This window comes from Poecilia latipinna, unplaced genomic scaffold (genome assembly GCF_001443285.1).
Source record: "Poecilia latipinna isolate Pla-1442-1.1 unplaced genomic scaffold, P_latipinna-1.0 Scaffold1425, whole genome shotgun sequence".
Lineage (NCBI taxonomy): Eukaryota > Metazoa > Chordata > Actinopteri > Cyprinodontiformes > Poeciliidae > Poecilia > Poecilia latipinna.
The window spans coordinates 153,329-172,253 of NW_015114041.1; the positions used below are offsets into that span (position 1 = coordinate 153,329).

At 40.9% G+C, this 18,925-nt stretch overlaps 1 protein-coding gene across 1 annotated transcript; it reads right to left on the reverse strand.

The window, feature by feature from the left end:
• Positions 1-21: 21 nt before the first annotated feature.
• Positions 22-18,398, reverse strand: LOC106962522 (rho guanine nucleotide exchange factor 26; the record flags this gene model as incomplete). The annotated part of the gene is made up of 6 exons (XM_015056981.1): positions 22-1,202; positions 2,336-2,437; positions 2,608-2,678; positions 10,713-10,922; positions 16,583-16,737; positions 18,154-18,398. Coding segments are annotated over 6 exons (926 nt in total), but the record flags the coding sequence as incomplete, so codon positions are not given.
• Positions 18,399-18,925: the final 527 nt, after the last annotated feature.

Sequence of the window (18,925 nt, forward strand, 5' to 3'; positions counted from 1 at the left end):
TGGCTTGATAAATTGTGTTATCCCCATCCATTGGTCAGGCCCCTTTTTTTTTTTTTTTTTTTTCCTCCCCCCCCCTCCCCCCCTTTAGCCGGGCAACAATAAATGATGACTCACACACCGGACAATCGCATTAAAAGCAGGGGCCAGGCAGGGGTCTGGTCTCACCGACGGCAGACGCACAATTTCTTCAGCGTCACATGCATTCATAAAATATACATACATGGGATTATTTATACACCGCCACGTCTGGCTTGCATCAATAGTGATATTTCCCGCCGTTCAAACTGCAGTACTGATGGAGTGAGGGGGGGGGGGATGGAGGGGGGGAATAATGGTGCTTGAGACGTAAATGTAGAGTCTGATTCATGAAGGTGACATTAACCGCTGACAAACGGCAAGTTGGAGTGCAGATACTCGGCCCTTCTGCTCGACTGGATGCCGTAATAGATCCCTTCTTCTTCCCTGATGGCTGTAATTTGTTTTTGTTTTGTTTTTTATTATTATTATTTTTTTAATCAGCTATGAGTATTTACATCTCTATGTACATATGGATTTCGATTTGATCTTCTGCTCGGCTGTTGCTTGAAACACATTTCCAAGTTTGTAGCGACACGAGTTACGGGGGGGGGGGGGGTTTATCGTCCGGCCGGAGCCTCGTTAGCGGGGCGCGCCTGGGCTGCTGTCAGATTCCCTCTAATTGGGTTTGCTTTACCTCCCGCAGCGCCATTGTAATCATTACGCAGCACGCCACTTACAAAAAAACAACAACAAAAAAACACATTTATAAATTTAACAGCAACAGTTGTTACGTGGCAGGGTGTTGACAGCAGCTGCTTCGGCTGCGGTGTGCGTGGAGTTTTTCCTCAACCAGCCAGAGAGTTAATCAGTGTGACATGCTGTCGGGGCCACCCCCACCCACTCAGAGAGCGATAGCTAATTAAAGGAATCCGCTTTAGTTTTTGTTCTCCTCCCGAGTCGGTGCTCAGCAGGATGAAACCCGGGCAGGTGCTGAATCCGCAGCCGAAAAGTTCAGCCGGACGGTCGCTCGGTCGGCGCGGCTCACACGTTGGTCTCCAGCCCCTGCAGCCGGTCCATCCTCTGCATGTTGCGTTCGATGGTGGCCTGGCACGTGATCTCCTCGCCGCACTCCGCGGGAAACCACCCGGCCTCGCCGTCGCGCAGCCGCTCGCCTTCGTACCAGCCTGAGGGAGGGAGAGAGAGAGAGAGCCGCACTCGCGTCAAGCCTCTACTAATGCAGCGTAGATGGTTTTCTTTTTTTTTCTTTTTTATTTTTTTTTTGTGATGTTGTTGTGTCCCTTTGACGAGAAAGCCTGTTGCTATGGTCACCGAAGCGGCAATTAACTTCCAGGCTTTTGGGTAGAGATGGATGGGGGTAAGGGGTGAGGATTTCAAACACATCAGGTCCATTATGTGAAAGAGATAGGTAGCAAAAAGGGAGAGGAGCGCGAGTGTGAGCGCATGATGAAAGGAAATTGAGGCAAGATGGTGAAAACTCAGAAGAACGGCTCAATGAACCAGATCATTAAAAAGTTGATTTATTTCAGTAATTCAATTCAGCGGGTTAAATGTGTTTACTACGGAGATCTGCAACCACAGTGATGCAATTTCAGGATTTATTTAGGTCAATTTTGATTTCTACAGATAACAGCTAAAAAAAAAAAATTTTTTTTTTTTTTGGAAATTAGAATATTAGTAGTTGTATATTTAAAAAAAAAAGTCTTTTGAAACAGAAATTGGTTATTACTAAGCCGCTACATGTCACTGCTCTTCACAGAGAGCTCTTTATCCAAGCATATTTCTGGAAAGCTTAGTGGAAGAAAAAATTATGGTTGGAAAAAAAAAGGGTAAGTTATATCAGTTAATAGGATATGGACAAACTCTTAAACAGTGAAGCTCCTCATGCTCCTTAAAACATGTCTTGGGTCTACAACCCCCTCACAGCTGCAGTTCCCACAGTTTTCCTTCCACTCAACTTTCTGTGAGTGTGGTTACTGCTTCGTTGGCAACGATCTTTTGTGATCTGTCAACAATTTTCCCCATGACTGTGTGGACCATAACGCATTTCTGTAGTTATATCTTCTGTTATTAGTCTTATGTAATATTCAGATTTTCTAAGTGTAGCTCAGCTGTAAAGCACAATTATCAAAAATATACAGAAAAAAACGCCCTAAAATATTAAAATCTGTGTGTGAGCCATCTAATAGATGAGTTTCGCCCTCCTTTAACCGACTGAAATAATGTTTTCTCAATGATGCTGCAGTCTGTCGAGACGAACAAAAGTATATAATGGAGCTTCGTAGGAAAGGCGACGTACCGTCCACGTGCTGGGAGACCAGCACCACGTCGGCCACCTGCAGCGACAGCTCGTCTGGCTGCTTCGCCGTGTACGTCCTTATCACCTCAACCTGCGTAACATCTGGAAGAGCAAGAGAGAAAAAAAACAAAAAAAAAACACTGCCTTAGAAGTGTTTTTGAGAGTTCCAGAACTCACAATTACATTGACGTTCAGTTTCGCTGAAGGGCCACAAGGTGGTGCAATGAGCTCAAAAAGGAGATTTTTTTTTTTTTTTTTTTGAGAAGACTTACTGGTTCTGTCATGTCTCCTGTCATTGTTGTCATTCTGGCCCAGGGCACTGATCCAGCGCGCGCGCTCATTCCTAAACAAACAAACAAACAAAAAAAACATTTCTTTGAAAAACGTTTCCAGAGTTTCACTTTTAAAACTACAGATGTTCAACACCTTTGTTTTCAAGAGGAAGTTTTCCCTTCCCTCCCTTTTTCCAGCCCCTATTCAGCGTGAAAGCGCCGAGATAAAACGAGCACAAAGGGCTGATTCTCGGTGGAGGACAGACCTGCTCTTGCTTTCTTCCGCTCCCCCCCCGCCCCCCCAGCGCGCGCTCCGTGGGAAACGAAGTAGGTGGAGCCGCACGGGTCGGATCCTGTGAAACCAGATACCATCTCACCTGCTCCGAAGAATTCCCACCAAGCGGAGGGGGGGGAGATGGAGGGAGCGATAAAGAGAAACTGGGGTGGGGGGAGAGGTGGAAAATGAAGGAGAGGATGGTTCATTCAGAGGCCTGGGTGACTCAGGTGTTGGTGGCCTCCAAACACACACAGTTGCACAAAAGTAGCTGAAAGCAGCGGACCAGACGTGAGTCAGATCTCATTATTGCGCTTCCACCGAGTTCTGATGGGTTTTTGTAAAGAAGCTCTTTATGTTTGTGCTGGTCATCAAGCTGCCCACACAGCAGAAACCAGAGCAGCAACCTTTGGGTTTTAATTGAGCCATTAGGACCTGTTTTCTTTTAGTGTTGACTGAAAAAAAAAAAAAAAAAAACACTTCCATTCAGAGTCCAAAAATTAGTGTTGTTTTTTTGTTTTTTTTTTAGATCAGACTTTAATCTGATAAATGATACTTGTATTCTAATTATCAAAGGTGTGCTTAGTTATGTAACAAAATGCTTTCTTTTGCATTGTTAGTGTGAGCTGGTGATTATGTAAGGACATGATCCTTTAGCCGATGACCAGGGTTGAGGTGTTACTGATAAAACTGCTAAAATGCTCCATCACACTATCCTTTTATGTCCTGTTCATAGATTAACACAGTGGTGCCCCTCCCGCACCTGCTGCTGATATTAGATGGTTGCTCTATTTTGTTTGTGGCAAAAATGATGAATACAGCTGGATTTAAATATTTCTGACTGCAAAAAAACCCAGATATTTCACTGCGTTAAAGGGGCAGTATTACATATTTTACAGTCATTTTATAGCACAGTCAAGTAACTATGTTGCATTCAGTTATTATAAAAACGCTGTACATATCAAACTTTGCATAGAAGAAATTTCACTTCGCAATTCGATGCCTTGAAATTGGGCTTCTGCCTCTTTAAGAGGCTCCCGCTCTTTCTGATACTCCGCCTCCAGTACGCCGTTACAACAGTGATTCTAATTACGCCGTTTACGGTCGATCTTAGGAGCGCTGGACTGACAAGTGGTCCATCCGATGACCTCAGCAGACTCGCAGTTTCACCAGGTGTTTGCTAATTGCTGCTGCTGCTATAATTAGCTGAGGGCGGAAGTGAGGAAGGTGAGGGGAGAGGCGAAAGCTCGGCTGCTCCAAGGAGGAGCTTTGTGGAAATAGGCGGAGCTTTGTGAGCACAAGCGCTTAGGCAGTCCTAAATGGTTGCCGTGGGAGATTCAAGGATTCCTCAAACGTGCATGAAAGAATCAAAGCAACACTCCAGGAACTTTTTGAGGGAATAACATGATAATATGATGTGAAGCTCAAAAAATTGAGTTTCACATAACAGCCTCTCTTAATGTCAATGTCAAATTTATTTATATAGCACTTTAAAACAGGTATAAAACTGCACCAAAGTGCTGTACAAGAACGACAACACAAATGACAAAACAGAGCACAAAACAATACATCAATTAAATGCCAAAGAGTAAAAATGAGTTTTAAGAAGTGATTTAAAACGATCCAGGCTGTGGGTAGATCTAATCTGGAAAGGTAAGTTATTCCATAAAACAGGAGCAGCAACAGAAAAAGCTCGATCTCCTTTCCTCTTAAGTCGAGTCCGAGGAACTGTCAGTAATAGCTGATTATTTGATCGTAAAGTTCTGGACACAGACTGGAATTTTAAAATGTCCCAAAGATAATTTAACTTTTGCTAAAAGCCGAAGGTGGTAGAAACTCGATTAAATGACAGAACTAACTTGTTTATCTAGCTTTAAAGAGCTGTCAAAAATGAAACCAAGATTCCTAGCAGAGGTCTGACAAGACCGAGCCAAGGAGCCAAGAATCTGATCTGGATTTGTAGTCTGAAGTTTTTGACCAAATCATAGAGCTTGAGTTTTGCTTTCATTGAGGTGAAGAAAGTTTTCTTCCATCCATAATTTAACTTCAGCTAAACAGTTTATCAACAGCTGAAGAGAATCATTTGTACCATTTTCCATTTTAAGGGGCAAATAAATCTGGATGTCATCTGCAAAGCAATGAAAGGAAATATTAAATTTTTGGAAAATCTTACCAAGAGGCAGTAAATACAAGATAAACAAAATGGGCCCTAAAATTGACCCTTGGGGAACACCATACTTTAAAGGTCTGGCCCCAGAACAGGATTGGTCAAGATGAACAGAGAAATTTCTGTTTCCTAAATAAGATTTAAACCTTTCGAATACTGAGCCTCGCAGGCCAACACAGTGTTTTAATCTATGTAAGAGAATCTGATGATCTACAATGTCAAATGCAGAGATCAAATCTAAAAGTAATAAAACAGCAACGTTGCCTGAATCAACTGTTAAGAGGAGATCATTATACACTCGGAGCAAGGCAGATTCAGTGCTATGAGCAACTTTAAACCCAGACTGAAAGTTTTCAGTTACATTATTATCTTTTAAAAACATTTCAAGCTGAATAAAAATTAATTTTTCAAGAATTTTAGATAAAAAAGGCAATTTAGAAATGGGCCTGAAATTTGCTAAGTCACTGGAGTCTAGATTGGATTTTTTAAGAAGGGGTTTGACCACAGCATGTTTAAGAGTAGATGGGACACAACCTGACTGCAATGAGGTATTTATCACCTTAAGAATGTAGCTGCCAAAAATCAGAAAAATGTCTTTTATCAGACGAGTAGGAAGACAGTCCAATGGATAATTTGAAGGCCGCAGATGCTTAATAATCAAAGTCATTTCATCTATAGAAACTGGCTGAAAATGCTCCAGAATAGCTATGCATTGTGGCATTCCATGGGAATTTAAATCTACCAGCTTATTCGAGCCTCTAAGAGCTTCAATCTTTTCTATAAAAAACTTAGAAAAAGCCTCACAACATTCAACAGAGCCCAAAGGGCTAGATATAATTGAGGGATTGACAATCCTATCCAGGACTCTTAAGATACACGTCTCCTATAAGTAAAGAAACGGTTACTGACAACCACACACAACAATCCTTTTAAAAATCCCTTTAAATCACACGTGTCAATACTTAGAAGCATTACAAGCATCATGTGTTTCTCATTCAATTTCATGGACATCAATGTGCCTCCTGTGGCTCAGACAGCTGTTTGCTTTTCTCGACAGCCGGGCCTGCATGCCAACGGTCGGATGCAAACGTGCGCGCAAAACAAAAGTCCCGACAGGTCGGCCTCTCGCTCAAAACAGCTGAAACAACCAACAAATACAAGCGCAGGCATCGGCAGGGCCAACGTATGTGAGATGTACTTAGACTCGTTCGGTATGCGCGCTGATAGCAGGTGCTTGCCCCCCCCCCACCCTCCCCTCCCGCCTTCCCCTCCCATTGACCGAAAAGCCTGTGCAGAATCGGTCTATTCATTGTAGTGAGACTTCCTCCGGCTTCAGCCATTCATCCTGCCGATGAGAAAGGAATGCCAAGATACATAAATCCATTGTGAAAGGCTCGTGTTTCACCTCTGAAAAGAAAAGAGAGTCTCGCCGGGTGGATTGCGAAACCTCTTGCACACAAATGGCTCGAGAGTGATGACAGCCCCTTCTCTGACCTTCCTTCCTGCGTCGGATGACCCAAACATCACCGCCCAGACTTTTGGGTATTCGTCCCCGCTTCGTCTTACAACTCAATTTCCCTCCAACTGGTTTGTTTACTCTCTGTTGGGTCGGCCTTCCATGCTGCTGCTGCTGCAGCAATGCTGTGAAAACTGTTCTCTTACCTTTATCCATCACTTCATATCAATATGAGAAATTATTTCTGTTGGTATTGCCATAGTCAATATTATACAGTAGATATGAATATAGAAAATATTAAGAAAGACTGTCAAAACCAAGTTAACATGAATAGTAATATATTGGATGATGCTACTAATGTAAGAGAGGTGGATGCAAAAATCTGTCAACGTGTAAACATACTTTACTGCTGTTCTTTTGTAGTGTGTATGTAACTATTCTCTTACTAGACTACGATTGAACCGTTTAAACAATAACAAGTAAACCATAAAAAACTGTTTTCAACTAATGATTTTTAACCTGTTAAATGGAGAAAAACGTCAATTAAACCTAGACGGGCGTTATGTAGAAAAAAAAGAATCATCCCCCTTCTTTCAAAAAAAATAAATAAAATAATGAATTAACTTTTCTGAACCTCATTTTGGCAACAATTCAAGTTGACACTCTCCAGACCTGATCACAGCCACGCCTTCAGAGCTTCAACAGAACCTGTCAGACAACACGACGTTGGCCAAAAAAGATCTGTAAAAAGCAACATGCTGTGCCTTTAATGAGAGACATTGCACCGATTCTGGTTCAGCTCAGGTCATCGTTCGTGTTCCAACAATAATCACGAACACCCGGACTTCCTAATTACTGGTCGGACACAACCGCAGCGCAGTCATGGAAATCCCCGAGCATCTGCGACTTGCACGTTACATTTCCCATCAACAACTTTCCCGTTATCACATCTAAACGAAAGCAGACAGAGTAGACGAAGAGGGGGGTAAAAAAAAAAAATCCAAAACGATCCAGTGTGCAGAACAGAAGCAGAAGCACCGACTCCCTTCTCCGGTCAGAGCTGTTATATAATTGCTGCTGCTCTCTGTCACAGCTGAATATCGGTTCTGTTTTCCTGTAGGCCTCTGAAGCCGCTCTGTTCCACTAATAGACGAACACTATTCACCGATGCTGAACACTAGACACAGCAACAAGGTCAAGGGGAAAGCATCCCAGCATGCAAGCAGAGCAGAAAGACAATAAAAAAAGAGAGAGAGAGAGAGAGAGAAATAGAAGTCCACACAGAGAACCCTTTCTCTGATCCGTCTCTAAACAGCTGGAATTCCTGATGCATTAAACCGCCATCGACATCAAAGGTCGTCCTCGTATACGCCTGCTTCTGGAACGCTAAGCGGCGGTTCGCAGACATGGACAGGGCAGCAGGAGAAATGTCAGTGAGTGGAAATGAAAGCAAAAACTGCCAGATGGGGGCAGGGGGAAATAAAACCCACCAAAACCCATTTCTGCAGTTTTGTTTCCGAAAGAAAAACAGACGAGCCTAAAGTCAGAATGTGAAGAATTTCACCCTGGAACGCCAAACATTCGCTGCACTCAAAGTCAGCAGTAAAAGGAAACATAATGAACATTTAAATGTTTTAAGATGAGAATCATTTCTTTTCCAGGGAAGCAGATACAAAGGCTTGAGTTCACTGAACGAGAAATCTTGCAGTTTTTTGTCACTTTTGCTCTCAAATGCTCGGTGATCCACAAAAAAACGGCTTAAAAGTTCAGAATTAACTAAATTTCTTCTTAATTTACCTCCCTGCTGTGCTGTAAAAGGACTATATGTTCATTAAATGCTTCAATAATTTTAGATCAGGTATCTAAGGGGACGGTTTCCAGCAAATCTATCGTGTTTTGACCGGGCCAGATGACCAAATCATTTCAAATCACATCGGCTGAAAACTTTTAATCCATAAAAGTTAAACTCATTAAACTCATCAAATCCTTGTGTGGATTTTGCAGAAAATAAGCTCTAAAATGTACAGACAGGTAAAGCATATGACGGGAGAAAAGTGAATCTTAATTCATCTTCTACAGCTACGCCAAATTTTATTTTCTGCTGGAGAAAGTCACAGCATGCTCGTACCTACGGGCAATTTGGAGCAAATGATTGACAGTCTGTTGGAGTGCCTGGGAAATGCGTGTGTGTGTGTGTGTGTGTGTGTGTGTGTGTGTGTGTGTGTGTGTGGATTTGCAATATTGTAGAGCAGCTTGTCATTCTCTATTCGTGAAAAGCGTATGGGGCACCAGATGCTGGTGAAAAAAAAAAAATAGCAACAAGTCAAATCAAAACACAGAGTAAACTTGCTAGCATTAGCCTAAGACTTCAATGAATGATTCAGCATGAAAGAATCAGCAGCAAGATTGTGGCAACGAGTTTACTTTAGATTGGCTGTATGTATCGGGTCAGATATGTCTTTAGAAATAACTGAAGCTATTCACGTTTTATTTGTCAGAACATTATGACCTCTTTCTTTTTTGGAGCAGATGTTAGCCTGCAGAAGCTATCTCTAGACACTGGTGTACTAAGTATTTGGCTCAGATTAGTACTGGGGAGAGGAAAAAAAAAAAAAAGGAAGGTCTCTCGTTAAACTTTTTTTTTATTATCTATTTTTAAGTGGAGCTGCTAACAACCTCCCTTGTTTAACTCCCAGCCTGCTGAGACAAGACTCCATGTTGTGCGATTTTTTTTTTTTTTTTTTTTTACTAAACTTGGGACGACCGGACGGGACGGTCATCAGAAAACAAAGAGCTCACACAGTCCTCTTTGTGAAAGAAGAGGCACGCAGACTCTGGGCAATGTGTCGAAGGATCGGGAGAAGTAAAGGAGCAGCAGAGAGTGGGTGTGGGTGGGTGGGGGCACGATCGTGGGAAACAGCCAGCTTAGCTGCTGTCTGTTGCTAAACAACAGCTTAAACAAAGCCTAGTTACCACCATGACACTGGACTGTTGCCAGGGTCTCCCTGCTGGGTTTTCTCGGCTCATTCAGGATTTCGGTGAGCTGTGGCAGACGCCACCAAACGAAGGAAATTGGGTTGGTTTTTCCACAACAACTCATGCAGCAGAGAGGAAGGCAGGGCAGGAAGATTGCATTCGGATGACACCACCGACACAAACCAGTACCTGTCGAGTTTCATATTTTCATTGGAGTAAAATTTAAAAAAGTAATTAACGGCTGCAATGATATACAAGAAGCTAAAAAAAAAAAAATTAAGAGGGAAGATTTATTGAATATTGAAGCTTTTTTTTTTTTTTTGGCAAAGGATAGAAAAGTAGTGAAAAATATTACATGTACTTTAGGGTTTAGTTAAATAGGTAGGCTTCAATGTCTGGTAAAAGCAAAAACAGGAAGGTGTAAGAAACGTTTGAAATGTTCCACACAATAAATTCCTCCACACAAAAGCGATAAATCACAGCTGCTCCCGTCAGAAGACGGAGGGAGTTTCTCCAGCTGCATGAGAGAGAAGGGGGGAACAGTAAAGACTTAGCAAAGCTTTGAACCACAACGGATGATTACAGCGTACGGCATAGTGTGTTTGCGCATCCATGCATGTGAACGAATGCGAAGGCCAACGTAAAAGCAGATCCCTTTCCTTTGTTTGGGTTATGTAATCCGAACATCCTCACTTTACTCCCTAATTACTACATGAGGAGAGATGAAGTTACAGAGGGGTGAGTTAGCTACAGCTAACAGCTTACAGGCTGTTTTTAGGACTTTGGTTGGCACTTGCTAACTTTAGCCTTTAAAGACGACAACAAATTTCACTTCCATCTTTGCGTTTGTTTTCAGAGCGGATTCAGAAATAGACTCGTTGCTTTTAATGTAGCTAAAACCACGAGGGAATTTTTGTCCGTCTGTGAGTTAGAAGGTGAACACAGCAGCACGTAACGGAGCTAAAAATCTGGCCTTGCAGTCAGAATATTTAAAGATCTCAGGTTCCCTCTGCTGTCTGAGCCAATAGCCCAGACCGTCCGTACGACGAGCCTTCAACACGTACAGACACGCAAGAGTGACATTACGCCACGGGCAAAAAGTTATTCACTCCCACTTAAGGCTAAGTGTTGTAAATGCTTAAGTGAAATTTGAACAGGGAAAATGGCTTAATTTAAAAAAAAAAAAAGAAAAGACAAAATGAGGAAAAGGATAAACAAAACAAGGCACTCACTCCAACTCCGTTCCGAGGATCATTGCCACCTTTTCGCTGGAGTGGTTGCTACGGAAACACAGCCGGAAGAGATGGTTTGCGCCGACCTGCCGTGAGCTCAGCATGCTCGTGGGACTCTTGACCGGTGAGAGGTGAACGTCCTCCGGCTGACTGCTGCCTACTTGGATCTGATCCCGCAGGGCGTAGTCTATGACTGTGTGGCTGTCCTCACTGGTGGAGGAAAAAAAAAAGGTACAAAGAAAAAATGATTAATAACTTCTTTTTTTTTTTATTCAAGATAGTGAAACTGTCTGCAGGCGAAGAATTCAGCCACACACTTCTGTTCTTCATCGATAGAAAACAAAAGTGAAGATACAGTGCTCTTTTTTTGCATTACAGCCACAAACTTTATTATATTTTACTGTCATTTTATCTGATATGACACAAATAAATCGTATAAGGGGAAAAAAGACCACCGACTGTACATTAAAATTTGCATTTCACCAGGTAAAAGTTAGTTTTAATGGTAGCAAACAACAGGAAGGAAAACTTTCCTTCCTGGAAGTAGTGCATGGGAACAGAAAAAAAAAATATGGAATAGCTTGATTTGACTGTTAAATTCACTAAGACAGAAATATTTGCTTCATTAAATTATTACTAACCAGAGCAACAAACACGTCTCAAAATAAAAATTACACAACGACATTTTATTGGAATTGAGTCTAATTTCAATTCCACAATCCAGTTTAGAAAAAACAATACTTTTACTCAGAACAAGCACCTACAGATTAAGGACTGCAAACGGATTAATTTAGTTATTTTTGTCAGCTGGCCCAGTGTTTTAAAAGGAAACTAAATATCCTTTGGCTAATGTAGTTGCGTTGTACTTTGCAGGCTTGCATGGATACATCTAGCTAACATTTATGGTTTTAGAGTTTGGTCTTGCACAAGCTGGCTGGACGCATTCAGAGAGGATGATGCTATCTGGGTGAGCATTGCAACCTTGAATCTGAATCTGTTGAACACGTTCTTAAATACAAGAGTAAAAGTCATTTGCTTAAAGAAGCCAAGGCCAGAGACAAGCAGGGGAAAAAACACCAACTAAAGCCATCTCTGCAGGCTCTGTGATCAAAAAGAATTGTTAACATTTTAAGTGACTATTTCCTTGAACCACTGTTTTCTGTTTGGACAGCTCGCTCTCAAAGTACAGAAGGTGCAGACAGCTAACCAACCACACACACAGTCTGTCCTTCAGGCTTCATGATTTTATGCAAGTCAGGAAATATCAGCAGAAAGGCTTCTGAAGCAGAAGTCAGGCGAAGACGCGACACTAGAATCTCCGAATCCCATTTTACCAGCTGACACACCTGAGAGCTAGTTTGAGTGCTACCAGTGTCAAAGTTTCCTTTCAAAACGCAGAAAAAAACAGACGCACATGTTGGTAATGAAGCCACAGTTCCCAACTTTTGAGAATAGTTCAAACAAAGTTTAGGTTAGGGCAGAGTTTTGATATGCTACGCTGCGCACAGCTAACCGCTACACACGGACGCTTGGATAATGCAGGTGCATATTTACGCTCTTTTTGACTGTAACTTAGCTGTGACACCTAAAAACTAAACACGACGTTTAGACATGAGTAAATAGACGTTTTGATTATATTTACACAAAGTTCATTTTGAGCTTTGAAGATGATTCAATGAAAACTAAAATCAACAACGAACGGAATCTTTATCGACTGCAAACCCAATAAAGTAGAGCTGCTCCCATCATTGATTGGTTGATTCTTTGCTCATCCGATTTACCTTCAATAAGCACAAATGAAACAGCTGTCAAAATTATTAGCTGTAATAATTAGATTGTGTGAGGAAAATTGTCATCAGAACTGTGCTTTACTTACTTATCTGAAAAAGACAAAACTATCTGCCTTTTTAGGCTATATTTAGCATCTCTAAGGTTAGCATGATTAGCGCCTAGCATTAACAACTGACTTGTTGCTTCCTTAGCTTCTGATTTCACTTTTAACCACTAACCCCTAAAAACATGGAAGTTTCTTTTATTATCACTTCATAAGCACCTGATCATCAATCACTCCAACACGGCTCAAGCTGTGTAGAAGTAGAGTTAGAAAAGTATCTCTTCCTGGTCTTCCTCGACTGATTTTAGGACTATCAGCATTGTTGCCTCCCTGAGGACAAATCTACCGGTAAAAATTCCAGGAATGCCATTCTAGTGACGTGAACAGGATGGGTGGGGAGCGTAACGTTTGTACGGTGAGTCTCCATGAGTGATCGGGTGAGCAGGTATCATGCCCCGGTAATTGCTACGTAGCAGCTAAAGGGAAGTGGAAGACGGCTGCGATCGCATTTTGACATGAATGCGGAGGATTATAAACACCGAAAATGATATACGACGAAAACTACCGCAAGGTTTATCCAAACAAACACACTGCTCTGGATTAAGGGAGCTCAGACATCAACCAAATGTTTCCGCATACCGTGCCAGCTTCTGCTTCTCTGATTTACACTTTGCTCTTCAGCAAACAAACCGGGAGTCGCACAGTCTCTCAGGCGGATGAGACTCCGGCTCAGACATGCAGACAAATGAGTACATGCGCACCGAAGAGCTTTATGTTCACTGGTGTGAATGTGTGTGAGAGAGAGAAAGAGATAAAAGCCCTGATGGTGTCCAGGGCGGTTTTCATCTCCGCTGAATGCACAGGAGTAAAGACAGATTACCAGGCTGGACTTGCTCAGCATTTCACACTGGTTGTTTTGGTCACACGAGTTTAAAACGGCTGCAAGTTTAACTGTGATCAATTTTAAAGAATCAGCATTCGTCCGTTTGCGGCCGTTTCTGGTGTGAAAACGGATAATATGTGATATTTTGGAGCGTTTGGGAACTTTTTATGATTTGAGGAACAAATAATCAAAAATAACCAAGAAGAAAAACAACAACAACACTGAAGACGAATATAGTTAAAAAATCCTATTTAAATTTTGATTTCATATCTTCGAATGCATATGAAACATGTCTAACTGCTAAACTGTGTTTAAATAGTTAAAAAAAATACATTTTTCAAACTATCCTCTTCAGTAAGTCGCTGTGTGTTATAATTGTGTCTGGGTATCTGAGTTCTACATTAGTTGTTTTTATGTTACATTGTCTTATCGTATTTTAAGTTCACTTTGTTCAATGATTATCAGGTTTTTATCTTTAAAAAGTAAAATATTTTGTACCATTGCACTTTGATTTAAGGGGCTGGCCTAAAATTGTATTTCTGTAGAGTTGCTAGAAAAGCTGAGAGAATCCAATCTGCTTGGTCCATGTTATTCTGGACCACCACTCTTATCTTAAAATCAGATCTGGAACCATCGCTATGGAAACCAAATGTTAGGGAGAGTTAGCAGGCCTCCGCTGAGCTGCGCAGGCTTTCCTGAGCAACTTTTAGAGAGTGTGATATAAAGTCTTGACATGACGTGATTTCCAGACTCTAGTTTTAAATCAAAAGCTGCTTACAAGAAGTTAGTCATTACTTTCCACTGAGTATTTAAAGAAAAAGCTTAAAAGCAATAGCTTAGCAAAGCGTTAGCTTTAAAACACATAAAATGTGGGTGAAACTAACACAGCTCTTGCTACATTAACAGAATAAAGTACAGGATAACCAGTACATTACAACATCACTTCTGTTACTCGTATCATTATCTAACATTACCTTCATCCTGAAAACCTTCTAAGGTCAAAGGTCGTTCTCTAACGTTTAATAAGTGTCACGGTTCTGACCCTGCTACGCCTTCCGAGTGTTAGCATTTGGAGAAATACAAACTGGACAAGAAGAAGCAGGGAGGTTTCTTCCTGAGGCAACGTTGGATTTAGCCGCGCGACGGACCGCACTCTGGGTCAGAACCAACGAGACAGTTGCTGTTTTGTTGCGTCGCAGAGGGCGTGTGGCCTGCCGCTGTCCGGCCGGCCTCGTGAGCCTCCGGCGCCGCAGCTGGAGCGCGGCGCAGTGGCGTGCCACGGCGCAGCCGTGGCTCTCCAAACGGTACAAACCAATATTATAACAGCTTCTCCCATTCACACACACACACACATACACACACGCACACACTGATTCCAAAGCACTCCCTTTACCAAATCCCCTTTTCCAAACACACGGTCCCTGACGCTTTTCACTGCTGGAGTCTGCTGTTCCAGATCAGATTCTCAGAAAAACACAAGGAGGAATGTGGTTTAGTGTTTTTTTCGTTTTTTTTTTTTTTTTATGATTCTTGGGAACTCTCAGTCTGCGAGAAGCATGGCAATCGAATCCAGACACATGACAAGAAAGGACAGGATATTTCGGAAAAATTTTACAAGCATGCGATTGAAACCGCACGCAGATGAAAAACACACAGCTTTACGGACGTTCTCTGCATATTTTTGAATGTTTATTTTTGCCGTTGTCTAAAAATAGAGACATAATTACGCACTCGAAAGCACAGATGACAATGGAAAGACTTAAGAGTTCATCGGGTAGGGTTCATGCTCTTCTTTACAATTAATGGAAAAGCATTTATGGCTGCTGAAGTAGATCTAAAGCATTTATTTTTTTGACATGTTTCGACTATTCTCTTTTTTTTAAGTTGGGACTGAACCACTGTAAAAAATTAGTTAAAATCAAAAAGTTTACTTCTAATCCAAATCTACCTGGAGTCTGAATAACTTTGGGCTTTTTGCAGAGGTAGGAGTTCTCTGAGACACATGAGCAACAGATTAAGTCAGAGCATGGAAATGTTTACATCCAGCCGGTTTAGACTAAAGCTGCTTCTTTTCTCCCATCAAGAGGCCTCTAATAAACCCTGGACGCTTATGTTCGGTGTACAAGACACCTCTACCTTCGGATTTTTTCCATTACATCCCTGACGAGACAACCGTCAGGGATGTGGCTCCTTTTACAATCTTGGTCCCTTATCTAAAAAATAATCTGGGCAGGCCAGGACTCCAGCCAAGTTATACAAGCACCAACTTCGAGATACCGAAAGTGCTGACGCTGAACCTGAAGCAGCTTCCGTGTTGCTTGGCAACCTCAAAGGTTTGTAAAACACAATAAAGTCATATCTTCACTCTTTTAAGTCTTGCACAGAGCAGCTATCGTCACACTGAAAATGTTTAAAAATCCAACCGTTGGAGAATGTTTTTAATTAATATACATGTTTTTAGAAAGAATTTTGTAAAAAAAAAAAAAAAAAAAAAAAACTATATATTTTATTTTTTCAAACACTTAAATGTCACTTTATCCAACAGAAGGTTTTTATGAACCTGAAACAACTGATTTGTATTAATGGTTTTGACCTATGAAAAATAATCCATCAGCAAACACACACCAAATATTTTTTGTCTGGTTTCCAGTGCAAGTATACTTAGAAAAAGACAAAACTAACCTACAAGTAACTTTTCAGCAAGATATAATAGCTTCCTTTAAGTCAATAATTCTTTAATATTTATAAAAACGTAAATGTACTATGAGATTTTTTTTCACTTATGTTTTAAGTAAAGAAATCTGCCAGTAATAAAATCAATATTAAGGAATTACTGACTTAAAACAAGCTCCTATATCTTAATAAAAAGTTTTCTATAAATGCTATTTTAATTGTACTAAAATATTTGCACTAATAGCTAGACAAAAAACTTAAGATTTTGTTTTCTTTTCAAACTTCGTCTGCATCCTTCAGTTTAGATATCTTTTTATTATTATTTTTTTTTGTCTAAAGGGATTTTCCCTGAACAAGTTCAAACACGACGACTGAACCGACTCCGCTGCGAAGCTGGCCCCGCCTTCGAGATTCATAGCTGCAAGCCCTGAAAACCAAAAGGCTTCTGGGAAAACACTCTGGGAAAACTCGCCAGCTCACCCCTTCTTCTTGGTGACGATGAGAACGTCGTTGAAGAGGAAGAAGTAGACGTGTTGTCGGGATTTCCGCTTCGTGAAGATGCCGCTGTCCTCCACGAATGCAGTCAGCTCGCCTCTTTTTACCATCCACCTGGAGGACGAGACCAGCGGGAAAGGCTGGGGGAACAAAAGAAAACAGATCGAAACAACACATTTCATAAAAATGCATTCAGTTATGAACGTTGTAACGTCCCTCAGCTGGAGGACCAAAGGTGGATCAGTTGTCGACACAAGAGGCGTCTGTGAATCCCAAATGCTCCAACAGCTATTTTTTTTTATTTTTTTCCCACACTGGTTAGACACACATGAGCTGCCAAGCCTTGTGTGTTCAGTGAGTGTGAAGACCTGTGCCAACTGGACGACAGCGGTGTGTGCATGCTTTACGTTGCTACGGCTACATGTGTGCGTGCAGCTGCATTGCGGCACTCGTTTTGACCCCTGACATAAATTGCCGTTTTAGACCAGTTGTTGAAAGGTAGGGAAGAGGACGAGCGACATTTAGCGACTAAATATGAGCCAAGTGGTTGTCAGTTCAACAAGCAAGCAACAGTTCAACGCTAAAACACGTCAAGTCCAATAGAACAGAGGGAAAAATCGAGTATTTGTTACTGAGTAAAAAAAAAAAAAAGAAAGAACTGCAACAGCAGGAGGGGGATGCAAAACAAGCAAACATATGGTTTTCCAAGTAAATGGAAAAAATTTGCTCAAGTATACAAGTCATGTAAAGTATGCTTTCATGTTCGTAAAAAAAAAGACAAAAAATGCTGCCTTTAGAAGAACGACACAGTCCATTGTTCATTAACTGTGATGACAGACATGTTGCACATGGCGTAAAGTGTAAACCTGCTCTGATTTGTTCACATTGAGAAAGATAACGCATGAAAGCGCACTTGTTCTCCTTATCGCATTTCTTGGCAGAAATTAACCCTCAGGGCAAATAGTCATAAAAAAAAAAAACGACAAAAGAAGCACTATACTTTCTGTGAAAATGACATGAAATGTGGTTGAAAAACGGGAGGAACTAAAAAGTCCAGAAAAAGGTGTCGATTATTGATTCAGTTTGGTGAAAAGGGTTTGAGAATTGCTCCAATGAGAACAATGAGAAGGACTTCTGGTGTCTTTTATGAGGCTGATTTAAATAAATGTTTGGGAGCTAAAAAAAAAAAAAGAATACGTCTAGTTTTCAACTCGTTCAATGACATCCAGCGTTTGGAGATGAGCAGCACATCAAAAAAGTAAAAAAAAAAAAAAGCGAATAACCTTCTTATTGATATCAGCAAAATACAACTGTATTTTGAAACAGTTAACAAACAAATTGAAGTTTTACAATTGGCTTGTCTCGTCTTCTGTAATAAAAGTCATTAAACTTGATGCAAAGTAAGACGTAAAAATATCACAGAATGAGATTTGAATCCGATTCGGAGTCATCTCAGTTAATAACACACAAAGCACATCAGTTTGAAAACAAAATATTACCACCTGCAGGTTGGTTTGATTTAATTTACTCGTTAACTATAAAAGGGAAATCGTTACCTTAATCTTGAACTGCAGCTGAGTGTTGATTGTGTACATCATCTCTGTCCTCTCCATCGTGCGAGCGCCTTCGTTGCATTTCCGCACCACCTGCTCACACAGATAACGAAAAAAAATAGTCACTGGATAATAAAAAAAAATAAATAAATAAATGTTTTCAAGTACATTTGATAAGACGCAGAAAGGATTTAACTGGAGAGCAGAGCAATGCTGCTCTGCCTCTCCTACTGTTTTTTTCCTGTGCACTGCCAGTTAGCTGGCTGAAAGAGGCTGCTACTCTTTTTACTGACTGAAATGACTGTATGAAAATATTTCAGATCAAAACTCAAAATGCATAATTCATTGTTTTGAAGGTTATGTGTTTTTAATGTGTGCATTTTACGTGTTTACTTAAGCTTATAACAAAATTGCAGCGAAGTACGCGTACATATTACGCCAGTAATAACTTATTGTGATATTCTTGCAATGATATAAGTTGCTTTCCTACTAAAAGCTTCTCAGTTTGTGAATTAGGATCTTTTTACTCAAGTTCATCATAACACGAGAATCTCTGACATTTTTTTAACAATTATTTCAGGATGTTGTACATCTATTTCCAGAACAAGAGCTGCAGGAACCAATCTATTTTTCCATTACAGTCTAGCGGTGATCCATTAACTTTATTAATTCTTGATATTTCCATAATCATCAGGCCCTGCCAATGCAGACTCTTCCAAATCCCCACGATTAGTTTTTTTGAACAGTGTGTTAATTATGCTGCAGCACAACATTG